The sequence below is a fragment of the Cebus imitator genome, unplaced genomic scaffold (genome assembly GCF_001604975.1).
Source record: "Cebus imitator isolate Cc_AM_T3 unplaced genomic scaffold, Cebus_imitator-1.0 Scaffold162, whole genome shotgun sequence".
Taxonomy (NCBI): domain Eukaryota; kingdom Metazoa; phylum Chordata; class Mammalia; order Primates; family Cebidae; genus Cebus; species Cebus imitator.
Genome location: NW_016107477.1, coordinates 1,984,593 through 2,010,324, shown reverse-complemented (window position 1 = coordinate 2,010,324; position 25,732 = coordinate 1,984,593). Strand labels below are relative to the sequence as shown.

Here is a 25,732-nt window from a genome sequence, read left to right as displayed (position 1 = left end):
CAGAGTTTCTCTCTGTTACCCAGGCTGGAGTGTAGTGGCATGATCTTGGCTCACTGCAACCTCCGCCTCCCAGGTGCAAGCGATTCTCCTGCCTCAGCCTCCTGAGTAGCTAGGATTACAGGTGCACATCACCACCCCTGGCTAAATTTTGTATTTTTAGTAGAGATGGGGTTTTGCCAACTTAGCCAAGCTGGTCTTGAACTCCTGATCTCAGGTGATCCCACCTGCTTCAGCCTCCCAAAGTCCTGGGATTACAGGCATGAGCCACCATGCCTGGCCTGGATATTCTTCTGCTAACCACAGAGCCATGGGAGGCCAGCCTCAGAAAATGTGAGGAAAAGTGGTTAGACCACCCCACAGATGTTCGGTATAACAGAGAAGCTAGGAAATTTCTATTAAAAATGTTCTCTAAGAACTGCTGTCAAAGGTAAAGGCCTAAATCAAATGGCAGTAATTGTTTTCATTTAATAAGGCAGTTCTGGGCCAAGCAAATGGAGGCTTCTGATATTAATCATTTTACTCATGTGGCTCTACACTCTTGCAAACAAGTAATAGCAATGGGGTTTTGAAGAGTAAAAATTTCCCTGACATTGAAGCAGATATACAACAATGTCTGAGGCAAAGAAAAACCATGGATACCCAGAAAAAAAACAATTTTGTGAGAAATATTGAAATGAGAACATAATATCTAAATCAAAATTATTTCAAAGTTAAGAAATTCAGAATTAGTTAGAAAGAGGCATTCTATTCAGGACTGGAACACACTCAGGATAAGATTCAGCTTTTTTTGGTTTATTTTGTTTTGAGATGGAGTCTTGCTCTGTCGCCAGGCTGGAGTGCAGTGGCGCGATCTCAGCTCATTACAGTCTCCGCCTCCTGGGTTCAAGCGATTCTCCTGCCTCAGGCTCCCATGTAGCTGGGACTATAGGCACGTGTCACCATGCCCAGCTAATTTTTGTATTTTTAGTAGAGACAGGGTTTCACCATGTTGGCCAGGATGGTATCAATCTCTTGACCTTGCTATCCACCCTCCTCAGTCTCCCAAAGTGCTGGGATTACAGGCGTGAGCCACCGCTCCCGGCAATCCCCCATCAGTTTCGAGGGAGGATTTGTTTTCTTTTCTTCTGGAGTTGACTCTTGTGGAGTAACTACTTTATTATTTAATTTTAATACATTTCTTTTTTTTATTTTAAAATATATAATCTGGCTGGGTGTGGTGGCTCACGCCTATAATCCCAGAGCTTTGGGAGGTGGAGGTGGGCGGATCACGATGTCAGGAGATTGAGACCATCTGGGTCAACATGGTGAAACCCCATCTCTACTAAAAATACAAAAATTAGCAGGGTGTGGTGGCACATGCCTGTAGTCCCAGCTGCTAGGAGGCTGAGGCAGGAGAATTGCTTGAACCCGGAGGCAGAGGTTGCAGTGAGCCAAGATCGTGCCATTGCACTCCAGCCTGGGCAACTAGGGCAAAATTCCATCTCAGAAAAAAAAAAAAAAAAAAAAATATTTAAATAAATAAGAAAAAAAAAAAAAAAAAAAATATATATATATATATATATATATATATATATTAAATATATTTTATATATATATATATATATAAAATCTGTTGGAAAGCCATGGCAATTACTTTTGTTAACTGCACAAAGGAAGAGCCCGGTTATTCAGGTTATAGGATATTCTAGGTTGCCTTTATAAAGGACTCTATAATACAATGGCTTAAATCAAATACTATTTTATCTCTTTCAGCCATTAGGCAGTCTAGGCAGCCAGATGGCTCTTTTTCATAAAGTTATTAACTTTCCTCTCATCTTGTGGCTTCTCCATCCTCCAGAAGTGGTCTTCATTGTGGGGTTAAAGGAGCGTGCCAGAAAAGCATTTCAGTTTAAGGTGAAAGGGGACACACCCTGTGTCTGGAGCAAGGAAGTCATGTTGGGTGGCAAGGCCCCAAGTTTTACATCTCACCTCTGCTCATGTCCTGTTAACCTGAACCTAGTCAGAACCTGTGATGGACCACATGTTTATGTTCCTCCCAAATTCATGTGTTGAAGCCCTTTTCCCCAGTGTGGCTGTATTTGGAAATGGGGCCTCTGAGAAAGTAATTAAGATTAAATGAGATCATAAGAATGGGGCTCTGATCCAATAGGATTTGTGTTCTTATAAGACGAGACACTCATGAAAACTTGCTCTTTATCTCCACCATGTGAGGTCACAGTGAGAAGGCGGCTGCCTGCAAGCCAGGAAGAGAGCCCTCACCAGAAACCAAATGCTGCCAGACCTTGATCTGGGACTTCCAGCCTCCAGAACTAGAAAAATAAGTTTCTGTTGTTTAAGTCTCCCAACCTGTGATATTTTATTACAGCAGCCTGGGCAGACTAATGCAGATTTAAACCTAGATTTGAGGGAGGCTGGCAATGCAGTGCCCACCTGGGTGACTTAGTGGGTGACTAAGTACTCAGAAGGAGAGGAGCCTGGATTTCGGGAGGCAACTGTCAGTCGGTCACCTAGGGCTATGAACAGAGTCCTGCCTATCACTTTATAGCCTCTTTGTCCAAATGGTTCCCAGAGTTTATGGCACTTCTTGCACAAAAACCAAAGCTTATAAGCCTCATGAATAGCCATTTCGTCCCTCCCCAGATCCCAGGTTCTCTACTGCTGTCCTCTGAGACCTCTATTCTTCCTTCTCTTTTTTCCAGTATTTTAGAGAATTTCTTCTCTTCCTTCTTCTGCTTTTTATTACAGGCACAAATGGAATCTTCAGGCTCTACTTCAGTGTTAATAGAGATACTTATTTTCCCCCCAACTTCATCTCCACTTGCTTCCTGGGATGTAGTCTTTGCCTAATGTATTAGTTCCCTACCGCCACTGTAACAAATTATCACACACTCCTTGACCATAAAACAATACACATTTATTATCTTATAGTTCTGGAATTCCAAAGTCCAAAATGGGTTTCACTTGGGCCAACTCAAGGTGTCCTTACAGCTGGTTATTTCTGGAGGCTCTAGGGGAAGATCTGTGTCCTCAGCTTCCCAGGATCCAGAAGTTGTCCACATTCCAGGTCTCATGATCCCCACCCCCATGTTCAAAGCCAGCAATGACTGGTTGAGTCCTTCTCACATTGAATCACTGAATCTTTCTCTCCTGCTTTCTCTTTCACTTATAAAGACTTCTATTGATTACATTGGTCTGCCTGGTGAATCCCGGATAATCTCCCCATCTTAAGATCTTAATCACATTTGCAAAGTGCCTTTGTCATGTAATATAACATATTTCCAGGTTCTAGCCATTAGGACATGGGACATGCACCTTTGAGGGACCATTTTTGCCGCCCACTTCTAATTTGCCTTCATTGACTGCTAGTCCTTCCAATCCTCACCTCCGCCTAAAGTTAAGGGTCTCAACCACCTTATTTCTAGCCGTGAGACCTTAAGGAGCCTCTCCTGTGGTCAGCCCCTCTAGCTTTGTCCTAGATCAGACTCTGACACCATAACCAATTCTAGTAACTGACCTCTTGCCTCTGTCCTTGTAACCAAGCCCCTAACTTTACACTGAGGCTTCCTGCCTGGGTCCTGGTGTAATGCTCCTGTGTCCAACTCCCTGCCTTGTATCTCAGTTCCTTTAGAACTAAGAAGCAGCTGACTGGGCACAGTGGCTCACACCCATAATCCCAGCACTTCGGGAGGCCAAGGCAAGTGGATCACGAGGTCAGGAGATTGAGACCATCCTGGCCAACATGGTGAAGCCCTGTCTCTACTAAAAATACAAAAATTAGCTGGGCATAGTGGCACGTGCCTGTAATCCCAGCTGCTTGGGAGGCTGAGGCAGGAGAATCATTTGAACTAGGGAATCAGAGATTGCAGTGAGCCGAGATCATGCCACTGCCATCCAGCCTGGTGACAGAATGAGACTCTGTCTAAAAAAAAAAAAGAACTAAGAGGCAGCTGACTGGGCACAGTGGCTCACGCCTGTAATCCCAGCACTTTGGGAGGCCAAGACAGGCGGATCATGAGGTCAGGAGATTGAGACCATCCTGGCCAACATGGTGAAACCCATCTCTACTAAAAATACAAAAATTAGCTGGGCATAGTGGCATGTGTTTATAATCTCAGTTGCTTGGGAGCCTGAGGCAGGAGAATCACTTGAACTAGGGAGTCAGAGATTGCAGTGAGCCAAGATCATGCCACTACAATCCAGCCTGGCGACAGAATGAGACTCTGTCTAAAAAAAAAAAAAAAAGAACTTAGAGGCAGCCTTGCTTGTACCACCTCTCCAGAGAAGCAGTCCTGTCCTGTATTCTGGGCACCATGGCTGGATCCCTGCTATGTGGGTGTCAGGCTATGAGGCAAAACACTTGCTAGGCCGGACTTCTTCATATGGCCTGTGACCACGCTCCTCTGAATGTGGCTCCCACAGCCTGCTCCGCCCCTAATGACCAGAACCTGGTTTGTCTACATTCAGGAGCAGGTCGGTCTAGCTGTGTTTCTGAAACTTTGCTTCGCTTTAGAATTTCCTGGAGACCATTAGAAATACCTAGACATCCAAGCTGTACCCCATACCAATTGAATCACAATCTCTGGGGGTGGAAACCAGCATCAGTATTGCTTAAATTCTTCCACTGATTTCAATTTTCAGACAAGATGGAGAACAAAAAAGCAAGCAAGCTAAGTGCTGCCCAAAATGTGCTCTGCCTGTCCGCAGCATTGGCGCCCTGGGGAGCTTGTTAGAAATGCAGGAACTCAGGCCTCCAACCCAGAGCTACTGAATTAGAATCTGGATTTCAACAGAATCTCTGAAGGGAATTGAAAGCTCCCATTTATCTCATCCCAATCTGTGTGAGCCCTGGTTTTGAAAATGGTCATAAACAAGCTTTTTTTTTTTTAATGTTAAAAAACATAATACTATTAGTGAAATTACTGAAATAAGAATTCATACCCCAGCACTTTGGAAGGCTGAGGTGGGCAGGTCACTTGAGCTCAGGAGTTCAAGATCAGCTTGGACAACATGGTAAAACCCATCTCTGCAAAAAAAAACCCAAAAACAAAGTAATAATAATAATAATAAAAAGATTAGCCGAGTGTGGCCGTGTGCGCCTGCAGTCCCAGTTACTCAGGAAGCTGAGGCGGGTGACCATGGAGTTTAGGAGGCTGAGGCTGCAATAAGCCAACATCATGCCACTGCATTCCAGCCTAGGAGACAGAATGGGACCCTGTGTCTCAAAAAAACAGAAAAAAAAAGAATTCATCTTTATTGATCATTTGGCATGTGCTAGGCAGACTGCTGGCGACTTCCATATGTTGGCTCATTTAATGCTTAAAATAAGCCTTCTTAGCAAAACCTTCCCAAACTGCCCAGTCAGTGCCTGGTCCTCCCATTCTTTATCTTAGTAACCAGATATTTCCTTGATAGCACTCATTAAACTTATGATTATTTTTTCTTTTTTCTGCCTTAACCATCAGACTGCATGCTCCACATGGGTGGGAAATGTCATATGTCTTTCTCATTTCATGGTATATTCTTAGCACTGGCACTTAGCGGCTACTTAAAACACGTTTATTGAATGAATGAATGAATGAATGAAGTAGACACTACTGCTATCTCTATTTTACAGATGAGGAACTTGCCCAAGATGTCGCTGCTAGTAAGCGTAGGGGAAGAATGTGAACCATCACTAAGCCAGGCCTGAGCTTTTCTTGACCATCTAAAATACCCATAGCCCTACTCACCTTCTGACCACCTCAACACAACTGTTTACTTCTGTATGTTGTTTTTTTCATTCCCTGATTGTATATGTGCTTTTTTTTTTTTTTTTTTTTTTTTTTTTTTTTTTTTTTTTTTTTTTTCCTTTTTTTTTTTTTTTTTTTTTTTTTTTTTTTTTTTTTGAGGCGGAGTTTCACTCTTGTTGCCCAAGCTGGAGTGTAACGGTGCGATCTCGGCTCACCACAGCCTCTGCCTCCTGGGTTCAAGTGATTCTCCTGTCTCAGCTAGGATTACAGGCATGCACCACCACGCCTGGCTAATTTCGTATTTTTAGTAGAGACAGGTTTCTCCATGTTGGTCAGGTCTTGAACTCCCGACCTCAGGTGATCCGCTGGCCTTGGCCTCCCAAAGTGCTGAGATTACAGCCATGAGGCACCACACCTGGCCCCATGTGCTTATTTTCTAGACATAATTGCAATCAGAATGTTCATGTTATTTGGAATTTTGCTTTTCTTACTTAACATATGAGTTTCTTTTTTTCATTGCAAAAGTTTCATAGTTTAAAAATAGCTACATAATAGCCTATCACATTGATTTATAAATTACTTAACCATTTTAACTATTGCTTGGCATTTAGGCATTTTCAATTGTTCATTATTTATAGGTGACTTTGAAGCAAGCATCTTTTTGTGTCTAGTTGAGTTGAATTTTTACTTTCTCACAAAACATGAACATTCTTGTTATACTCATTTTCAGCTTGAACAAGCCAGCCCTGCAGTTTCATGATGCTCTAGGTAATTTAGGTATTTTTCAAGCATGCTAAAGATTGGAAAAATTTGTACCACAGGGTTTTAAAAGATGTGCAGAATTATGACATTTTGACTGCTGCATTTTATCCAAGTTTGTTCTGAATTCTTTCGTTGAAATCTTTCTGTTTAATTCTGAGCAGTGATGAATAATGCCAGTTTCCAAATTTGATGCTTCCTATTCACTCCCCAGATGTGCTGACCACTTGCCTCCCTTGAAATTACACAAGTGAGATCCCTGCTTGCAGTTCAAAGATAAGTTTCCATTGAACTCCAGCCTGAATTTCTAGGAACCCAAGATATGGGGAGTCCCAGGATATGGGGACACCCCTTGTGATTCCTCCAGTTTGCTTTTGATCAACATCCTCTGTGATTTCAGCGTGGTGTTGTAAAGGGCTATGGACTAGGAACCAGACCTGGGGTCTAGCTCTAGACCGGACATTTGCTGACAGGAGAACTCACTTCCTATCTCTTGGCAAGCATCTCAGAGCTGTGAGGATCCCAAAAGACAATCTGTATGAATGCCAGATCTTAAGACACACTTAAAGATACATATCTAATGCGTAAATGTGTGTGTAGTTACTTCAGTGCAGAAATGCTTATAATTCTGCATTTTATTAGCTATGTGCCTAATATTATAATATTTGATCATTTATTAAGTACTAAATTTACTTATTTAATAATTAAACAGTAACATTTTAATAGTTAAGAACATCTGCATTTTAAATTTAGTATTGTACTGAGTACTCACGGAACTATATTGCATCCTTTTTAAAAGGCCAAACTATCCTTTTGTTTAGTACTTCCATGATTTAAAAAAATTAATAGATCGTGGCCAGGCGCGGTGGCTCTCGCTGTAATCCCAGCACTCTGGGAGGCCGAGGTGGGCGGATCACGAGGTCAGGAGGCTGAGGTAGGAGAACTGCTTGAACCGGAACCCGGAAGGCAGAGGTTGCAGTGAGCAGAGGTCGCGCCACTGCACTACAGCCTGGGATACAGAGCAAGACTCTGTCTCCAAATTAAAAAAAAAAAAAAAAAAAAAAAAAATTAAGAGATCGCTAAGTATTATAACTAAGTTCTACTTGTTAGATGTGTAAGGAAGTGTCCTCAGAAAAACAGGAATTGATAAGAGCTGTCAAATGAATTCACACAAGTGAGAGAAAAAAGAAAAAGACAAAATGAGATCGTGGGATGATAATGAGACATCCCTGTATGTTTACATTGAGAAAATATGAAATTTGCCAAGTGTTATGAATACTTTTTGGGGGACAGAGTTTCACTCTGTTGCCCAGGCTGGAGTGCAGTGGTGCCATCTCAGCTCACAGTAACCTCCGCCTCCCCAGTTCAAGCGCGTCTCCTGCCTCAGCCTCCCAAGTAACCGCCACTGCAAACGCGGGTCACCACGCCCGGCTAATTTTTAAATGTTTTTAGTAGAGATGAGGTTTCACCATGTTAGCCAGGCTGGTTTCTAATTCCTGACCTCTAGTGATCCACCCGCCTCGGCCTCCCAAAGTGGTGGAATTACAGGCGTGAACCACTGTGCCCAGCTAATACTTTTGATAGAAACAAAAAGGGGAAATTAGAAATTCTTTAACGAGGACCATATATAGTAAAAGAAACAAACAAAAACAAAACAAAACAAAACAAAACCCAAAAAAAGAACAAAGCAGTTGAAAACGCGTGTCAGGAGCACGTCCTCTTTCTCCAGCAGAAAGCGTATCTAATGATAATAATTAAGTCCGAGTGACCTTTTTTGCCTTCTTTAGGCAAACAAAGTGGGGAACAAGTTGCAACTCATTTTCAGAAAAAATCCTCAAGTCCTCTGCCCACGCGGAGAGGGCGGCGGGTCCGCAGAGACTGGGTGGCGTCCCGAGGGGTCGCCTTTCGCCCAGCTCCCGGCAGGAGCGCGTGGGTCCGGAACCAGGGACTGCAGGGCCGCGGCGGGGCGAGCAGGGTCAGCAGGGCACATACTTTCTCGCAATCCACCCTCTCAGGCCCCCGCAGCCCAGTTTCTCCTCCCCTCAGCCCACCTTCTCCGCCCACCCCCTACTCGAAGCCTGGCGGCGGCCGCGGTCAGCCCAGCCTCCCGGACCTGGGGGCCGCGAGCGCTGGGTCCCCGCGGCCAAGCTGAGCACCCCTGGGGGAGGGGTCTGGGCAGCCGGGCCTGGCCGGGGAGGGGCTGGACGCAGCCGGGGGGTGTGTCCGCGGGTGGCTGGCGGGAGGGGCGGCAGGGACGCCAGGGGCAGCGGGGCCGGGGCAGGGCAGACTCGCGTCCCGCGGAGCCTTCCAAGCGGGAGCGCGGCTTTCTCCCCGGACCCACCGAGCGGCGGCGGCGGAAAGATGCACGGTGGCGGCGCGTGGGGCGCGCTCCTGGCCTCGCTGCTGTGGGTCGCCGCGCGGTGCCAGCAGAGAGGTGAGCCCGGCCCGGGTCCCTGGGTCCTTGAGTCCCCGTCCCCGGCAGGCGGGCGGGCGGGGCGGCTGCGGACAAAGCCTGGCGTGCTGGGGCTGCTGGAGTCTGGGCGCGCATCCTGGTCCGCCTCGCCTCAGACTGGGGGCCTCGGACACGTGGGTCTCCAGCTCGGGCCGGGGAGAGCGGGATGGGGGGTGCTTTCAGTGCCCCGGCTGCGCGGCAGGGGGTGGCGGGGCTGCTGGCCTGGAGCCGGGAATGAATGGGGAAGGAGCTCTCCTGAGCAGCCCTCATTGTCCGACTGCGCTAGCTGGGTCGCCGCAGCCCAGGGAGGGCTGAATCCTCCCGGCCACTCGCAGCCGGGCGGGCTAGTAGGGAGAGATGTGGAGAGAAGTGCGCCCCTCGCCAGCCGTCCCTGGGAGGGGGACCCACAGGCGGTGTCCGGGGGGCACGAATGCACCTTCCCGACCCGGGCGCACTCTTTGTGCTGTCGGCGAAGTGTCCAGACCCGCTCACTCCCCGCGCGGGTTTGACCGTGGGCGCGCCCGGGCGATTGACCGGCGGAGAAGGGAGCGCCTTGTTTGAGCGTTACACCGATTGAGAACAGAAAGTCAAAGCTAATTTTCCGTTTCTGTCCTTGAGGCGGCGGGGGAGGGGGTGAGGAGGTGGGGAAGAGAGAGAGGGAGAGGATTCTTTTCCCTTTCGGGGGACTATCCCAGTCCCCACGACACCCCTAGAGTTAAGCCTTCGCAGAGTGGCTTCGTGTTGGCTACGCAGTCACAAATATTTGTTGAAAACATCTTAAAGTATGCAACACGTGACAAAGGGCGTATTCCCACAAATGCAAACTTCATTAAAAAAAAAAGTACGGATCAAAAGCAGTGGGCGGAATTGGCAATACCCTCGTGGGAAACGTGTGTTTGGGCATTGTGCTGAGTTGTGAGCTCTGCAGAAACGCGACCATCTCATTCATTCAAGCATTCATGATGGAAGCACTGGACCGGAGCTGGAAACGCAGCTTTGAATAGCTGCGAGTCTGCTGTGCCGAGCCCGGCTGGGAGCAAGGGAATTTACATAGTTATCAGCCAGAAGAAAGGAGCCTTTCGGGAGGGAGAGGAGCCTTTGATCTGCGAGTGGACTCGTGTCTATCAGGCTGCTGAAAGTGAACAAGTCCCGGTTTCCCACAGGGTAGAGAAAGAGCAGCTTGCCTCTGCTTATTGTTCCCCGAAATTGAAAGTCTTAGACTGAGGAGATGCCCTGAGGGTTGTCCGGGCGCCTCCGGGCTCCGCACTTGGTTATGAATGGTGTTTGGAGAAAGTGGAACCTCATGGGACTTTCCTGCTTTGAGATGCTGCGGAAAACCTCCCAGGGCAGGAGCCCTTGAATGTTTCCCTGTTTGCCTTCCGCACACCACCAGCCCTCACCCTTCCTAACTAGCCTCCTTGAGGGAGTTTTGATTTATTTTTATTTATTTACTTATTTTTTTTGAGACGGAGAGTCGCTCTGTCGCCCAGGCTGGAGTGCAGCGGCGCCAGCGCGGCTCACTGCGACCTCCGCCTCTCGGGTTCAAGCGATTCTCCTGCCTCAGCCTCCTGAGTAGCTGAAACTACAGGCGCGTGTCACCTTGCCCGGCTAATTTTCTTTTCTTTCTTTTAAATATTTTTAGTAGAGACTGGGTTTCATCATATTGGCCAGGCTGGTCTCTAACTCCTGACCTTGTGATCCACGGGCCTCAGCCTCCCAAAGTGCGGAATTAAAGGCGTGAGCCACCGCGTGCGGCCTGATTTTTTTTTTTTTAAGAAAGATTTTGTGCCCCATGAATAGCATGAATGACTAGTAAAGTTGTGTGTTTTGGTGATAATACAATAATCCTGACTTGCAAATCACCTGCAAGTTAGCTGTCTGGTGCTTACTTTTTGTGTAACCTATCATTTTCAATTAGCATTCAGATTGATAGAAGTTCCCCATGATTTTTGCAGCCTCTCTGAGTTACCCTACAACTCACAGTCTGTGACCTGATGGCTCACTTTCTTTTGAAATATAACCTGTTTCAAGTGAGCTCCTCCTAAGTATCGAATAGGAGGTATTGTGTTAAATTAAATAACCTGTTAAATTCATAGCTGGCAGTCACATAAAATTATATTTGCTGCACCACTTTTGTTTGAAACCACCCCCCTTTTTTCCTAAACAAAATAGACAATTCTAAGTACAGAAAAAAAATCTATGAGTAAAAGAAAATTCACTTCATTCTCATATATGACCGTATTCAAGTTTAGCAAGTGTGTACTCCACAGTAAATTATGCATGCCTGAATTGATTTCGAAGGTGCATTTTTCTTTTCTGTTGCTATCTTCTCTAACTAAGGAACCATGAAAGATATTGATTGTAGCAATTGGAAACAAGCGTATGTGTAATAGAAGCATCATTGCCCATCTCCTGTGTAGCCTGGACTTCAGCTCATTCCTTTTTCCCCCCTTCTTTTGCAGACTTTAAATATAAAGCCTACATCTGTAGTTAATCTAGCATGATTGAGAATTCAGATACAACAAGATTAGAATAAATAACGTATACTGACCTTTAGTGTCTTGTGCCACTCTTAGAATTGCACTGCTTTATTAACTCGTATCATAAAATGTTTCTGGGGCCAGTTATTTCAAAGTAATGATCCTTGAAACACTGTACCATTTTATACTAATTCATTCATAAAATCCTATGGACATTCATTTTCATGTAGAGTAAATTGTCACAGGGAAATAACACAAGCTCTGTCTTTAAGATTCAGGTGTTTAATTCTCTAGCTTTACTAGCTATGGCAAATTGGGCCCATAACCTGTGTTTCAGTTACACCATCTGCAAAATGGGAATTATAATAGTGCCTATCTAGAAGGGATGTTAATGATTAAATGAAATAATGTGAGAAAAGTTCTTAGGCCTCAACAAGCATGCTTACCTATGTTCATCATTATTACTATTTTATAAATAACTAATATTTTTAAGCTATATTCTCCAAAAAGCATAATCGTTTAGAAATTTGGAGTCTGGATTTGGAATCAAATAGTCTTGGGCTCAAATGCCAGACTTGTCACTTTGATTAGCCACAGCCACGGCTAAGTTTCTTAACTTCTCTCAATGTCAGCTTTCTAGCTATAAAATGGATAGCATCGATATGGTTAAATAACAGCTGAAAAATATTAGCAGAGTGTGGGGCGTGTCATAGGCATTCACTGCACAATGGTTATTACCGTTATGCCTATTGTACATGCTTATCATCCTTGACATCCTCTCTCTTTCATTGCTGAAATCCATTTGGTCATTAAGACTTGTTGATTTTACCTCCTGAAAATCTGTGCAGTCTCTCTCCCATTTTTTATTCCCACTGCTGGCTAGGCTTAGGAATTGTTTGTTTTTCTCAGGAAATGGTGTGATGGTACACTCAGCAGGCCAGCAGCCTCACCTCTTCCCCCTCCTTAATCGAGCCATCGCTGAGATGTTTCTAGAAAAACCATTCCAATAATCACTCCTCTTGTTTAAAATCCTTTCCATTTCTCACCATTTCTTTATCAAATTACTTAATGTTCCCCAATGTGGCTGACTTTCCTTCCTTTGTGTTTAAGCAAGTGGTCTTCTTCTGTGGTGTGCCCTTTCATTCCACCATCTGTCTCCTGGGCCCACCCTATGGGTTTAGATTAATGTGCCCCAAACCCCTCACTTTATAAGATGCACAAAATGACAATATTCTGCTACATCACATTGTGGGTAAAGCAAGGAGGCTTGGACCCCAGCTGGCCTGCTGTCTCAGAGCTGAGAAGCATTATCTGGTACATACCTGCGTCTATTTGTAGCTAACCAGTATTTCCTGGCACATGTGCTATGAAGTGCTGGACATGTCTTTCATCTGGGTTCTAAAGAGCCCTGGAAGACCTTCCCAGCCCTCTCTCTGCTGAAGTATTTGTTAGACCCCTTCCCTGGATTCCCAGGGCTTTCCCTGCTCGATGCTTTTGCCTTGCTTGTCATGGGATCAATAATTGGCTTGCTTATCTGTCTCACCTTGTCGCTCAGGCTTCTCAAGGGCAGGGACTGCTTAGTTCATACCTGCCTGTTCATTGCTTTGCAGTGTTTCTAGCAGCTAGTAGCCACTTCTCATCGTTGAGCTACGTTGAAATCAATATCTTTATTTAGGAATCATGTAACTTTAAAAGTATTTTGAATATATAATCTACATTTATGGTACAAAATGGAACAGGTACTCAAGGGTATGTAGAAAAAAAGTTAAGACTTTGTCACCCTCTTTTGAGGTAACCACTGCCTTTAGTTTTTTGGGTAAGCTTCTAAAGGTGTTTCTTCAGGTAACTTTTATTTATTTATTAATTTTTATTTTTACTTTGAGATGGAGTCTCACTCTGTCGCTGAGGCTGGAGTGCAGTGGCACGATCTCGGCTCACTGCAACCTCCACCTCCTGGGTTCAAGCGATTCTCCTGCCTCAGCCTCCCGAGTAGATGGGACTACAGGCGCCCGCCACCACTGCCTGGCGAATTTTTGTATTTTTAATAGAGATGGGGTTTCACCATGTTGATCAGGGGGGACAGCCTCGAGCTCCTGACCTCAGGTGGTCCACCTGCCTCGGCCTCCCAAAGTGCTGGGATTACAGGCATGAGCCACTGAGCCCGGCTCAGGTAACTTTTCAAAGCAAGCTACATCATAAAACCTACTACTTCCCTGACAGTGTAAGAGGGGCACCAGTGATTTTCTGACAAAACATAGATGCATAGAACAGTATCTCTCTCTCCACTGCCCTCTGCTCATACTAACTTCTTCACTGGACCTTGTGCAGGATATTAACACATCACTGAGTAAATGTATATACTTGCAAACTTTTGACCTTGCAACTTGTCCTTCCGAGTAGGTCTTTGACAGAAAGGTGTTATTAAAGCAGTGTTTCCTAAATCTTTTGGGGTTTAAAAACTTGATTGATTTCATGCTGTTTTACTACTTCTAAAAATATTGTTTACCATAGCATTAATAAGCTATTTTTAAGCCATAGAGAATTAAAAAAAATATTTTAGAACTTTATGATTTATGATAGAGGAGTTTGAAAATAATTCAATTAGATATTAAGGATAAGTTAATATATTGACCAATAAGTGTGACTTATTATTGGAACGCTATGGCAGGTACAGAAGAACTTTATTTAAAAAAAAATCGGGTTTTTTTGAGACGGAGTTTCGCTCTTGTTACCCAGGCTGGAGTGCAGTGGCGCGATCTCGGCTCACTGCAACCTCTGCCTCCTGGGTTCAAGTGATTCTCCTGCCTCAGCCTCCCGAGAAGCTGGGATTATAGGCACATGCCACCACCACGCCTGGCTAATTTTTTGTATTTTTAGTAGAGATGAGGTTTCACCTTATTAGCCAGGATGGTCTCAATCTCCTGACCTCAGGATCGGCCCATCTTGGCCTCCCAAAGTGCTGGGATTATAGGCATGAGCCACCGTGCCCAGCTAAAAAAAAATTCTAATGAATACGCCTATATGTTGAATATAAAAATTAATTGATAGCAGCTGGACAGAACTCTGGAACTTAGACCTAAGTTGAAGTTTTTCATTACATTCCTCAGAAATGTTTGGATGAGGAAGATAAACTATCGTCTCCTAAGAATGATGTATGTAGGTTATTTACAAGTTTGCAAATAATTATTTTACCTTTTTTATTTCTAAAAAACTAATATGCATCCATGGACAATTGAATAAACCAAGGCATTACAAAATTAATGAGGAGAAAAAATGCTTCATAGAAGTAATTTAGTTACGGTCATGAACTTTGGTTCTGTTGGAACATGTCTATCAGGAGCTGTTTCAGCATAAAATACCACACGATAGCTGGGTTCATTGTATTTTCATGTCCTTTATACTGGGGGTGACAGTCAGTGCCCAGAGTAACCATTTGATGATAAATAGCACAGAATCTTCCCATTTGTGTCTTTGTTTTCTCAAGGCTGGCTCCTTTCCTTGGGTTAACTTGTTCCTAGTCTTGCTTGGGGGCAACTGGCAGACAATGGAGGCAGTGAGAATCCAAATCAGCTTGGTGGATAACATTCTTGCCTAGGTAAGCATTTATCTCGAAGTGTTCATTCAGAAATGGCGGCGGAGAAACAACGCGAAATCAGCAGTGTGATTTCAGTGTGTGTGCACATTTTTTTTTAATCAACCATTTGAAGTTTGAATCTCTTCATTCCAGAAGTTATCTTTGAAGTCTGATCTGCTGGCCCAGCAGGCAGTATGACTGACATTCTTGTGCCAGAGAACCTCCTGTATTGCTGGTGGGAATGTCAATTTTAGATCCATGTGTATTTATGGAAAGTGCCATCTTTTCTCATTCCCAAAAGTATTTCCTGCATCTTGTTCCATTGCTCCATAATTTCCTGCCAGAACCTCAGGCAATTATGTCTCTCTGACCATAGCAGTGTTAAAGAAGATAATTAAATTTAGCAGATCATTTTTAGTTAAAAGAGAACAATTAGAGGGGGGAAAAAAACCCTCACAACCACAGTGTTGATTATGTTACACCATCCTTTTTTCTTTGTTTTTCCTTTGATATGGAGTCTTACTCTGTTGCCTAGGCTGGAGTGCAGTGGCTGGATCTCGGCTCACTGCAACTTCTGCCTCCCGGGTTCAAGCGATTCTCCTGCCTCAGCCTCCTGAGTGGCTGGGATTATAGGCGCCTACCACCATGCCAGGGTAATCTTTATATTTTTAGTAGATATGGGGTTTTGCCATGTTGGCCAGGATGATCTTGAACTCCTGATCTCAAGTGATCTGCCTGCCTCAGCCTCCCAAAGTTCTGAGATTACAGGTGTGAGCCACCATGCCCAGCCTGCACCACACATTTAGATGTCTTCCAACCTTTTGGTAATGACAGAATTTTACCCACAACAAGTGGAATCTTGTTATCTCCAGCCCAGGACAAGGAATTCATTCCTTCTCCTGATTGGCTGCCGTCCCTGTATCTGCTGTTCTTGGGATTCTTTCGGTTACCCAGTCTTCATCTTCCTTTTCTGTTTTTCTTTTTCTGTACCCCCTTATCCAACTTGTCTCCCTGAATTTTGTTTCTTTCCTTGAAAAACTTCCTGTTTTTTTGTTTCAGTTTCTCTCTGATACCACTGCAAATGCTCACCAGCTGTAGTGTAACTGGCGGCTCTTACTGGGTCTCTGATGCTAGCCCGCGTCCTTTCGTTTAATCTAGTCCTGCACTGCAGTTAGAGAAACCTTGTCAAAATACTGCCTTCATAATGTGCTCCCTCAGCTCCTGCCCACCTGCTGCAGCTCTCCGTTATCCCTCCAAGTTTAGTCACAGCTACCCTGCCCTTCTCCACACCTTTCTGTAGCTGAACTATTAGCTTCTATTGCAGGGATCTCCTTCCTGTCTAACTGCACGTTGTATATTGACTTGCAGCTGTGTGATTTTGTTACATGACTCTCTCACCTGAAATGTACTCCCGTTTTCCACCTAAAATCTAACCCGACCACTCATACACAGGCTGCAACATACCAACCCTAGGGTAGCCTCAATGTGATGGCCTGTTTCCACTGTCTCACTTCTGAATCTGGGTTGTATTTTGTGATAAATTGGGGTTCTCACCCAGCCAGAGTTGCCATCTGGTCCTCTTTTGCATGGCATGGAGAACACCATGAGCCAATATCAAAAAGAAGGGACATTTCTGTTTCAAAGATCAAAACCTTTGCTCCCAGCATTTCTTTGAATTACACAAACAATTCCAGAGTGGTTCTAGTGTTAAAACCTGGGTCATTAGTAGTGGGAGGGCAGTAACACTGAGAAATTTCCCACAGGTAGTCAGGTTGCCTGAGCAACCATAAAGCCAGTCCCAGACTCTGGATAACAGCCCCAGCCCTGGCCCCTCGCTGGGTAGGAGGTCCTTCAGCCTCTTAGATTTTGTTCCATCCAATCAAATGGATTGCAGTTCATTTGATCTGGGTAGGAACCAAAATCTGCGTTTCAAAAAACCTTTTCTCATATTGTATCCAGAGGTGCAAGGGCCTTTCCAGTTGGTCTTCAAGCAGACCTTTTGGGTTTCTGGTTTAAATAGTTGTTTCCAGAACTCTTCTTGACACTGATTGCTTTCTGTCCCTGCAGCTGTGTCCTGTGGTGGGTGAGCACTCTTTCTCCACCCCTCAAAATCCACAGTCTGCCTTCTCAGTCCTTTTATCCGAATGTCCAACTCTGTCATTTCTACCTTTGCTTCTTTTTTTTGAGACAGAGTCTCACACTCTTGCCCAGGCTGTAGTGCAGTGGCGCGATCTTGGCTCACTGCGTTCTCTGCCTCCTGGGTTCAAGCAATTCTACTGCCTCAGCCTCCCGAGTAGCTGGGACTACAGGTGTGCGCCACCACACTCAGCTAATTTTTTTGTACTTTTAGTAGAGACGGGGTTTCACCATGTTGGTCAGGATGGTCTCGATCTCTTGACCTCATGATCTGCCCTCCTCGGCCTCCCAAAGTGCTGGGATTGCAGGTGTGAGCCACTGTGTCCGGCCTCTACCTTTGCTTTTGTACAAAATAAGTTTTTCCGACTCTTTAGCACTTCACCCCTGGGTTCGGGGGCATACTTTTGTTCCTTCTGGGAGTTTGGAGTGGGGAGAATTGGAGATAATGCATCCACATGTGAATGCTTTTGGAAACTCCCAGCGTTTTGCTTTAAAAGGGAGTTAGCATTTTTTTTTCTCTGAGATGGAGCCTCGTTATGTCACCCAGGTTGGAGTGCAGTAGCACTATCTTGGCTCCAATGTCTGCCTACCGGGTTCAAGCGATTCTCTTGCCTCAGCCTCCTGAGTAGCTGGGAGTGGCCTGCCACCACATCTAGCTAATTTTTGTATTTTTAGTAGAGACAGGGTTTCACCATGATGGCAGGCTGGTCTTGAACTCCTGATGTCAAGTGATCTGCCTGCTTCAGCCTCCCAAAGTGGTGGGATTACAGGTATGAGCCACCGTGCCTGGCTGGGAGTTAGTTGGTTGATTGATTGATTGATTGTCTTGCTCTGTCACCCAGACTGGAATGCTGGAGTACAGTGGCGTGATCTCAGCTCACTGCAACCTCCACCTCCCGGTTCAAGCGATTCTCCTGCTTTAGCCTCCCAAGTAGCTGGGATTAAAGGCACATGCCACTACACCTGGCTAATTTTTGTATATTTAGTAGAGACAGGGTTTCACTGTGTTGGCTAGGCTTGTCTGGAACTCCTGACTTGGTGATCCACCCGCCTTAGCCTCCCAAAGTGCTGGAATTACAGGCGTGAGCCAGCTCGACTGGCCATAAGTTAGTATTTTAAAGAGTTAACACCTCACTGGAGAGGAGAATAGTATTTTCTTGTAGGATTATTGTCATTTGCATTCAGTTTTTAAAACTTTTTTCATGCACTTGCTCATTCATGTATTCACTCATTCATCCATGCACGAAGACATGTTGGGACCTCCACTCTTCCAGGCCCTGGGTCAAGGATGTTCAGAGGTAGGGTGTCTAGAGAACCCTGTTCTCGGCCGCCTTCCTCGCTGTGAATCCATAGCACTTCTTGACATTCTTGGTGTATTTGCTTTTGAAATCCAAGGAACTGAAAAGTACATATATCAAAAGGAATTTTCTCCATAAGAAATGATGACCAAGGAAGGAGGTAAGGAGTTAAAGTCACAGGAGTGGACATTGCCATCTACGTTCTGCCTGCTCATGTTCACGTAAGTTAGGAGTGAAATGAGTAAGCCAGGTCTTGGGCAGAGGAAAGCAGGGTAGGAGGGGCACAGGCGTGCAGCACTCACTGGCTGCATTATTGGAGGAGCGGAGTCAGCTTCTACACCAGACGCCACTGTTGGTGAATGGTTGTTTCCCTTAGGCTTCCTTTTCTCCATGGAGAACTCAGAGTCATCTTCTTGGCCAGCCCTTCCGTGTCTGTCAGAAGAGCAGACTCAAACGGTGACACAGAAGTTCCCTCTCTGGGCTGCACATTAAATTTCAATAATATCAATACCCAGGTCTTACCCCCAGGGAGTATATTTCCTGTCTGGGATGGGGGTCCTGTCATTTGCATTTTAAAAACACTTTTGGCTAGGCATGGTGGCTCATGCCTGTAATCCCAGCACTTTGGGAGGCTGAGGTAGGCAGATCATGAGGTCAAGAGATTGAGACCATCCTGGCCAACGTGGTGAAACCCTGTCCCTACTAAAAATACAAAAATTAGCTGGGCATGGTGGTGTGTGTCTGTAGACCCAGCTACTCAGGAGGCTGAGCCAGGAGAATCACTTGAACCCGGGAGGTGGAGGTTGCAGTGAGCCAAGATCGCGCCACTGCACTCCAGCCAGCCTGGTGACTGGCAACAAAGCAAGACTCCGCCTCAAAAAAAAAAAAAAAAAGCTTCCCAGTTGATTCCACTGCACAGCCAGGGTTGAGAACGACTCAGTTAACATTATAAACTTTGTTGGTGAATGCAGTTTACTCAGCAATGCAAGAAGGCAGGATCTGCAACCACCCCTCTCTTGTCTGTAGGTTCAAGTTGTAGCATTGACCCTGTCTTGCCTGCCGCAGACCACAGGCAAGTTCTGTGTACATAACAGATGTTGGAATACTCAGGTCCCAACTGACTCTCCTCACTTCATGTCTGTTTGCGGATATTCCGACAGCTCTGTGAAGTGGGGATAACAGCACCCACACACCTCAGAGCTGTGAGCAACCCCTGCACTTAGATGGAGCCCACGTTGGATCAGTGAAGTGGCTCAGGGAAAGCCAGTTTCTTCTGTGTCCTCATTGTCCCTTGCATAGTGTTTTTCACTCAGAAAGTTCTCATTTGATGCTTCATTGTCGTGCTCGTGTTTAAATGGGCTTCCCCACAGTTTAGTATTGCTTTGCTGACTTGCTCATTCACCAAGACCCTTCTTTCTTTGAAAAATACTCCTGATCAAATATGATATTTAGAGTCCTCATGTTTGGGGATAAAGTCTGTTGTTGCAGAATTGGGTGTTGATCGATCTGGTGTTGCACTGATTTGTTCATTCTTTAATGAATTCATCCAAAATTTAATGTGTCTTGCATATTCAGGCATTATTCTGTGCCACATCCCTTCTTTCTCAGCACCTTTAAATGAACAGGTCACAGCAGCCTTTTCTCTGAGATTATCCGGGCCCCACCTTCTCCCCTGATACGACCTGCTGATCTCCCTTGTACCTTCTCACATCTCATGACTCCAGGGTCTAGCTGTCTTTATTCACCTACTGCTCCTGTCCTCTTCTGCTCGTCTTTTTATATTTATTTATTTATTTAGGTGGAGTGTCACTCTGTCACCCAGGCTGGAGTGCAGTGGCGTGATTCTTGTCTCACTGCAACCTCCACCTCCCAGGTTCAAGTGATTCTCCTGCCTCAGCCTTCCAAGTGGCTGGACTACAAGGCACCAGCCATCATGCCTGGCTAATTTTCGTATTTTTGTAGGGACGGGGCTTCACCATGTTGGTTAGGCTGGTCTTGAGCCCTGACTTCAGTTGATCCACCTGCCTTGGCCTCCCACAGTGCTGGGCTTACAGGCGTGAGCCACTGCACCTGGCGTGCTCTTGTCTTTAATTGATGGTTCATTATGCATATGCTTTCCTGGCCTGCTTCAGAAGTTTTCCTCAATATTTGGCTTATTATTCCTCTTCCACCCAACAAAATCAGAGCCATTTTCCTTTCTACATCCTTGTCACGCACAGACACACATGCACACACACACACCTCCTACACATCCGCCTATATTGACTTGCAGACCAACTGCCTACCTGGCTTCCCTGCTGCAGGCACTTGGAGAGATATTGCACTAACCCCAACAGAGCAGGGCCAGAACCTGGGCCTGGGCGTGGAACAGGTTCTTTTGGGTGGAACAGGTTCTTCTGGAAGGGCCAGTCCAGCTGCACATGCTGGGATGGTCTAATGTAGCCCGTAATGTCACAGTTTGGAAGAGCCCAGAAAGCTGTTGGCGTTGGAAGTTCCCCTGAGTTAATGGACTGTGAGGCTGACCTGTCATCCCATCCCTGTTGAACTGCTTTAACGGCATCTCAGTCTCTACTGAGTGGGACTTCCACGGCTCTCTGTGATCTGACCCTGCTCAGACCTCTCCACACCACTGCTAACCACATCTTGGCCATTCTGTGATATCTGTGGTTCCATCAGATCCACATTACTGGTGGATAATGTGATCTTTATTTCACCTGTGGCACTCTGACTTACTCCAGCCTGTCATTCTCCTAATTGTTTCCATAACGATTTCTCTGTACATCTGACTAGTACATCATTTTGCAACTATTTGTTGACTTGCCTGTCTCTCCTTAAGGGCTGAGAGTTTTGCCTATATTTCTAACACCTAGCACAGTGCCTGACATACAATGTAGATTCTGTAAATATTTGTTGAATGAACAGTTCCCAATACAGGCAAACAATGGAAATCTATTAATAGTGGGTATTGTTTTGAGACCACAGAGATGGGCAGAGGGGGTTAGGGAAGTCCCTAGTGAGGAAGCAGAGTGATGATCTCCTGGGGAAGGGCAGGGGCTGGCTCCAGAAGGCTAGGAGACCTCAGTGGGTCACACAGGCAGGATTTATTTTTGGGGGGGTGGGGGATGGAGTCTTGCTCTGTCACCCAGGCTGGAGTGCAGTGGCGCAGTCTTGGCTCACTGAAACGTCTACCTCCTGGGTTCGAGTGATTCTTCTGCCTCAGCCTCCCAAGTATCTGGGACTACAGGTGCCTACCACCATGTCTGGCTAATTTTTCTTTTTTTTTTTTTTTGTATTTTTAGTAGAGATGGTTCATCATGTTGGCCAGACTGGTCTCAAACTCCTGACCTCAGGGGATCCACACACCTTGGCCTCCCAAAGTGCTGGGATTACGGGTGTGAGTCCAGGCGCTAGGCTTCAGGCAGGATTTAAAGACAGGGAATAAGGAAGAATCTAGGTAATCAGACTAAGAAAGAAAATGGACAGACCTTTTTGGAACCAAGGCCTCTGCTCACATTTTAAACCAGAGTACACAGTCAGGAGCAAGCTAAAAGCAGAAACAAGAAGTTCAGACATTCTCTGCACCCATGAGTGGAGTCCAAATATGGATACAGAAAATCCACAGAATCTGGTAGCCAGGAGGACCCTGATGACTTGAAGACATTATTAATTTGACATGTTCTCATCTACCCAATCAATACAAAGGAGAAATGGATTACATTTTTTGTAATGGGATTATTTACTGTTGATGAGTATTTCATTCAGCCTTAAAACTTAGATTATATTCAACAAAAACTGATTTCTAGATTTAGAGCCACTGACCTCTAAGCATCTCAAGCCAGAAATTCATCAACACATGTAGTCAATAAGTATTTGTTGAGTTTCTAGAAAGTGTCATAGAGGTGACAGGTGGACCTCATACTCCGGACCCCATTGCTAGGAGTCAAGCATGAGAAATTCCGGGAATCCTACTAAGTGTGTTCCTCAGTTCAGATTTGGGAGAGATTTCTGTTTCTGAGGGTCTCAAACACCTATATCACTCCACTTACTTCTGCGAGATAGTATCATTGTCAACAGAAGGATAACTCTTAATTAAACACTATGTTTCTACCGCATGAAGTCTCCTTTTAAAGAATATCACTTCAAAATCCTCTGTGTGACTGCAGACTTGTTGGCATTTGCTGAGTAGTGATATTTTTACATATAGTAGTTTTTTTTTTTTTTTTTTTTTTTTTTTAAGGGAACTCTACCTGCTTGGCTTTAAAGGACTTTCTTTAAGTGAGAGAACAGCTGTTCTCCTCCAGGCGTTCTGGGCTAAGACATCCTCCTCCTCTCAGGAACAGAACAAAGGCATACAGAATTTATGTCACAGATGGATTTTTGTTTGATAAAAATCACATATTACTGAATGAAAGAATGGCCCATTCTCTTTAGAAATATGAGCATAACATCTCCTGTGTCTTTAGTGGTTTCTAACTTTGTTGGTTTAGCTTTAATTATTATAGTTGACTGAATTTAAATGGGCCTCATTTTATATGATCTAACTTTCTCTGAAAATGTGTGTATAAGGTGGCTTTCTCTAAAGGGAATCAAATTCAATATTAAAATGACTCCAAAATAATATTTGAAGGAATCAGATAATAAAGAAACAATTCTTTGGTTGCTGTTGTAGGGGCCAGATGTGGTGGCTCACACCTATAATCTCAGCACTTTGAGAGGCTGAGGCAGGAAGATCCCTTAAGCCCAGGAGTTGGAGACCAGCCTGGGCGACCCCCGTGCCTACAAAAAAATAGCAATTAGCCAGGTGTGGTGGCATGCGTAGGTAGCCCCAGCTACTTAGGAGGCTAAAGTAGGAGGATCACTTGAGCCCAAGAGGTCTAGTCTGCAGTAACCTATGATTGCACCACCGTATTCTAGCCTGGGCAACAGGGTGAGACCACATCTCTAAAAATGAAAATATAAATAAAATGTGTATCCACTTTTTGGCGGATAATGGAAGATGAGGAAGATGGAGGTACACGAGGATTGGTTAGTTCCTACGATCTGACCACGTAGACAATCACAAGAGAATAACTTGGATCCAACACGAACTTCCACAGTACATGTCACGAACATACAGCAGTGACTAGCATGCAGATGCATAACAAGTTCTAGTCCATATCCTTCAAGCTGATAGTCACAGCTTTCTGTCTTTTGGAGTATTCAGACTTCTCTTTTGGTGATTGGCAGCCTTCCTAATGCTGGGTACAGGACATTTCAGGGATCAAGCCTTAGGTTCCATCACCTTCCTTCAGTATGTGAGTTTCAGGCTTCGTAAATGTACACCAGGTACTTACAAGAGTGAGGAGAATCTCTGTTTTAACAGCTTCATTGTAGTATAATTATATACCCTAAACTTCTGCCAGTTGTAAGTGTACAGTTTAATGTTTTTAGTAAATTTAGAGTGCTGTACAGTTGTCACCACAATCTGGTGTGAACACTTCCATGACTGCTGAAAGTGTCATCATTTTCATTTGTGCCCAGCCCCTGCTCCCATCCTTACTGTGGCCCCCAGTAATCATCTGCTCTCTGTACTTTGAGAAGTGCCTTTTCTGAAAACTTCACATACATGGAGTCATACAAAATGGAGTCTTTTTTTTCGGATACTGAATCCAGGTCTGTTGCACTCCAGTTTTGTCGTCCAGGCTGGAGTGCAGTGATCTCGGCTCACTGCAACCCCCACCTCCCAGGTTCAAGCACTTCTCCTGCCTCAGCCTCCCAAGCAGCTGGGATTACAGTTGTGAGCCACCATGCCCAGCCTAATTGTTGTATTTTTAGTAGAGGCAGGGTTTACCATGTTGGCCAGGGTAGTCTAGAACTCCTGACCTCAAGTGATCTGCCTGCCTTGGCCTCCCAAAGTGCTGGGATTACAGGTGGGAGCCCCCACGCCCGACCAAAATGGAGTCTTTTGTGTCTACTTCTTTCACTTAGTATTTCGTGGGTTCATCTATGTTTTAGCATATCTCAATAGTGTTCTACTTTATTGCTGAATAGTATTCAAGTATGTAGTTACACCACATTTTATTTATCCAATCACCAGTTGATGGACATTTTGATTGTTTTCAGTTTTTTGGAGCTATCTGGAATAATGGTGTAAATGTTCACATACAATTCTTTGTTTAGATATAGGTTTCATTTCTCTTGCGTGAAATTCCTGGGGTTAGAATATGGATCATGTGGTAAGTTTGTGTTTTCCAAAGTGTCTGCACCATTTTGCAGCCCTACCAGCCGTGTCTAATTGCTCCAGCTTCTCCATATTCCTACCAACACTATGTGTTACCTTTCTGATGATAGACATACAATGAGTTCAAAACAGTATCTCATGGTATTACTTTGCATTTCTCCAATGATTAATTACATTGAGCCATCTTTTCAGGTGCTTCTTAGCCATTCATATATCTTTGGTGAAATAGCTATTCAAATATTGTGCCAAATTTTTAATCAGGTTGTTTGTATGCTTAGTTAAGAGTTTTGCATATTTTCTGGATAGACATCCTTTATCAGACATGTGATTTGAAAGTATTTTCTCCCAGCCTATGCTTGTCTTTTTATATTCTTAATGGTATGTTTTGTAGTGCCATATATATTTTTTTTATTTTGATGAGGTTCATTTTATCAATTGTTTTCTTTTGTGGATTATTCTTTTTCTGTCATTTCTGAGAATTATTTGCCTAATCCAAGATCTCAGATTTTCTTCTGGAAAGCTTATAATTTAGCTCTTACATTTAGGCCTTATGATCCATTTGAGTTAGTTTCTATGTATGGTAAGGAGTCGGGGTCTAAGTTCATTTTTTGCATATAGATAATCCAGTGGTCCCAACAACATTTGTTGAAAATACAAAATTGCCTTTGTACTTTTGCCATAAATCAATTGACCATAAATATAAGTATATATTTTTAGACTCTATTTTGTTCTGCTGATCTATGCATCTGTTTTTATGCTAATATCACACTGTCTGGACTTCTTTGGCTTTGTAGCAAGTTTTGAAATAGGTTGTTGTAAGTCATTCAGCTTTGTTAACTTTTTCTAAAGTGCTTTAACTCTTCTAGGTCATTTGTATTTCCAATCATATTAGCTTGTCAATTTCTACACACACACAAAAAAGCTAGCTGAGATTTTGATAGCAGTTGGGTGGAATCTACAGATCAATTTAAGGAGAATTGTTGTCTAACAGTATTGAATCTTCCTGTCCGTGAATAAGACATGTCTTTTTATTCATTTAGATCTTCTTTAATTTCTCCCCTTAGGTTTTTTTTTTTTTTTTTTT

General features: G+C 44.4%; 1 protein-coding gene across 1 annotated transcript in view; it reads left to right on the top strand.

Moving 5' to 3' along the window:
- Nucleotides 1-8,761: 8,761 nt before the first annotated feature.
- The window catches only part of LAMA1 (laminin subunit alpha 1), a 180,002-nt gene continuing 163,031 nt past the window's right edge, over nt 8,762-25,732 (top strand). Inside the window, exon 1 of the mRNA XM_017543918.2 lies at nt 8,762-8,922. Coding sequence (XP_017399407.1) covers nt 8,850-8,922 — 73 coding nt within the window. The 5' untranslated portion in view covers nt 8,762-8,849. The remainder of the gene's footprint in view (nt 8,923-25,732) is intronic.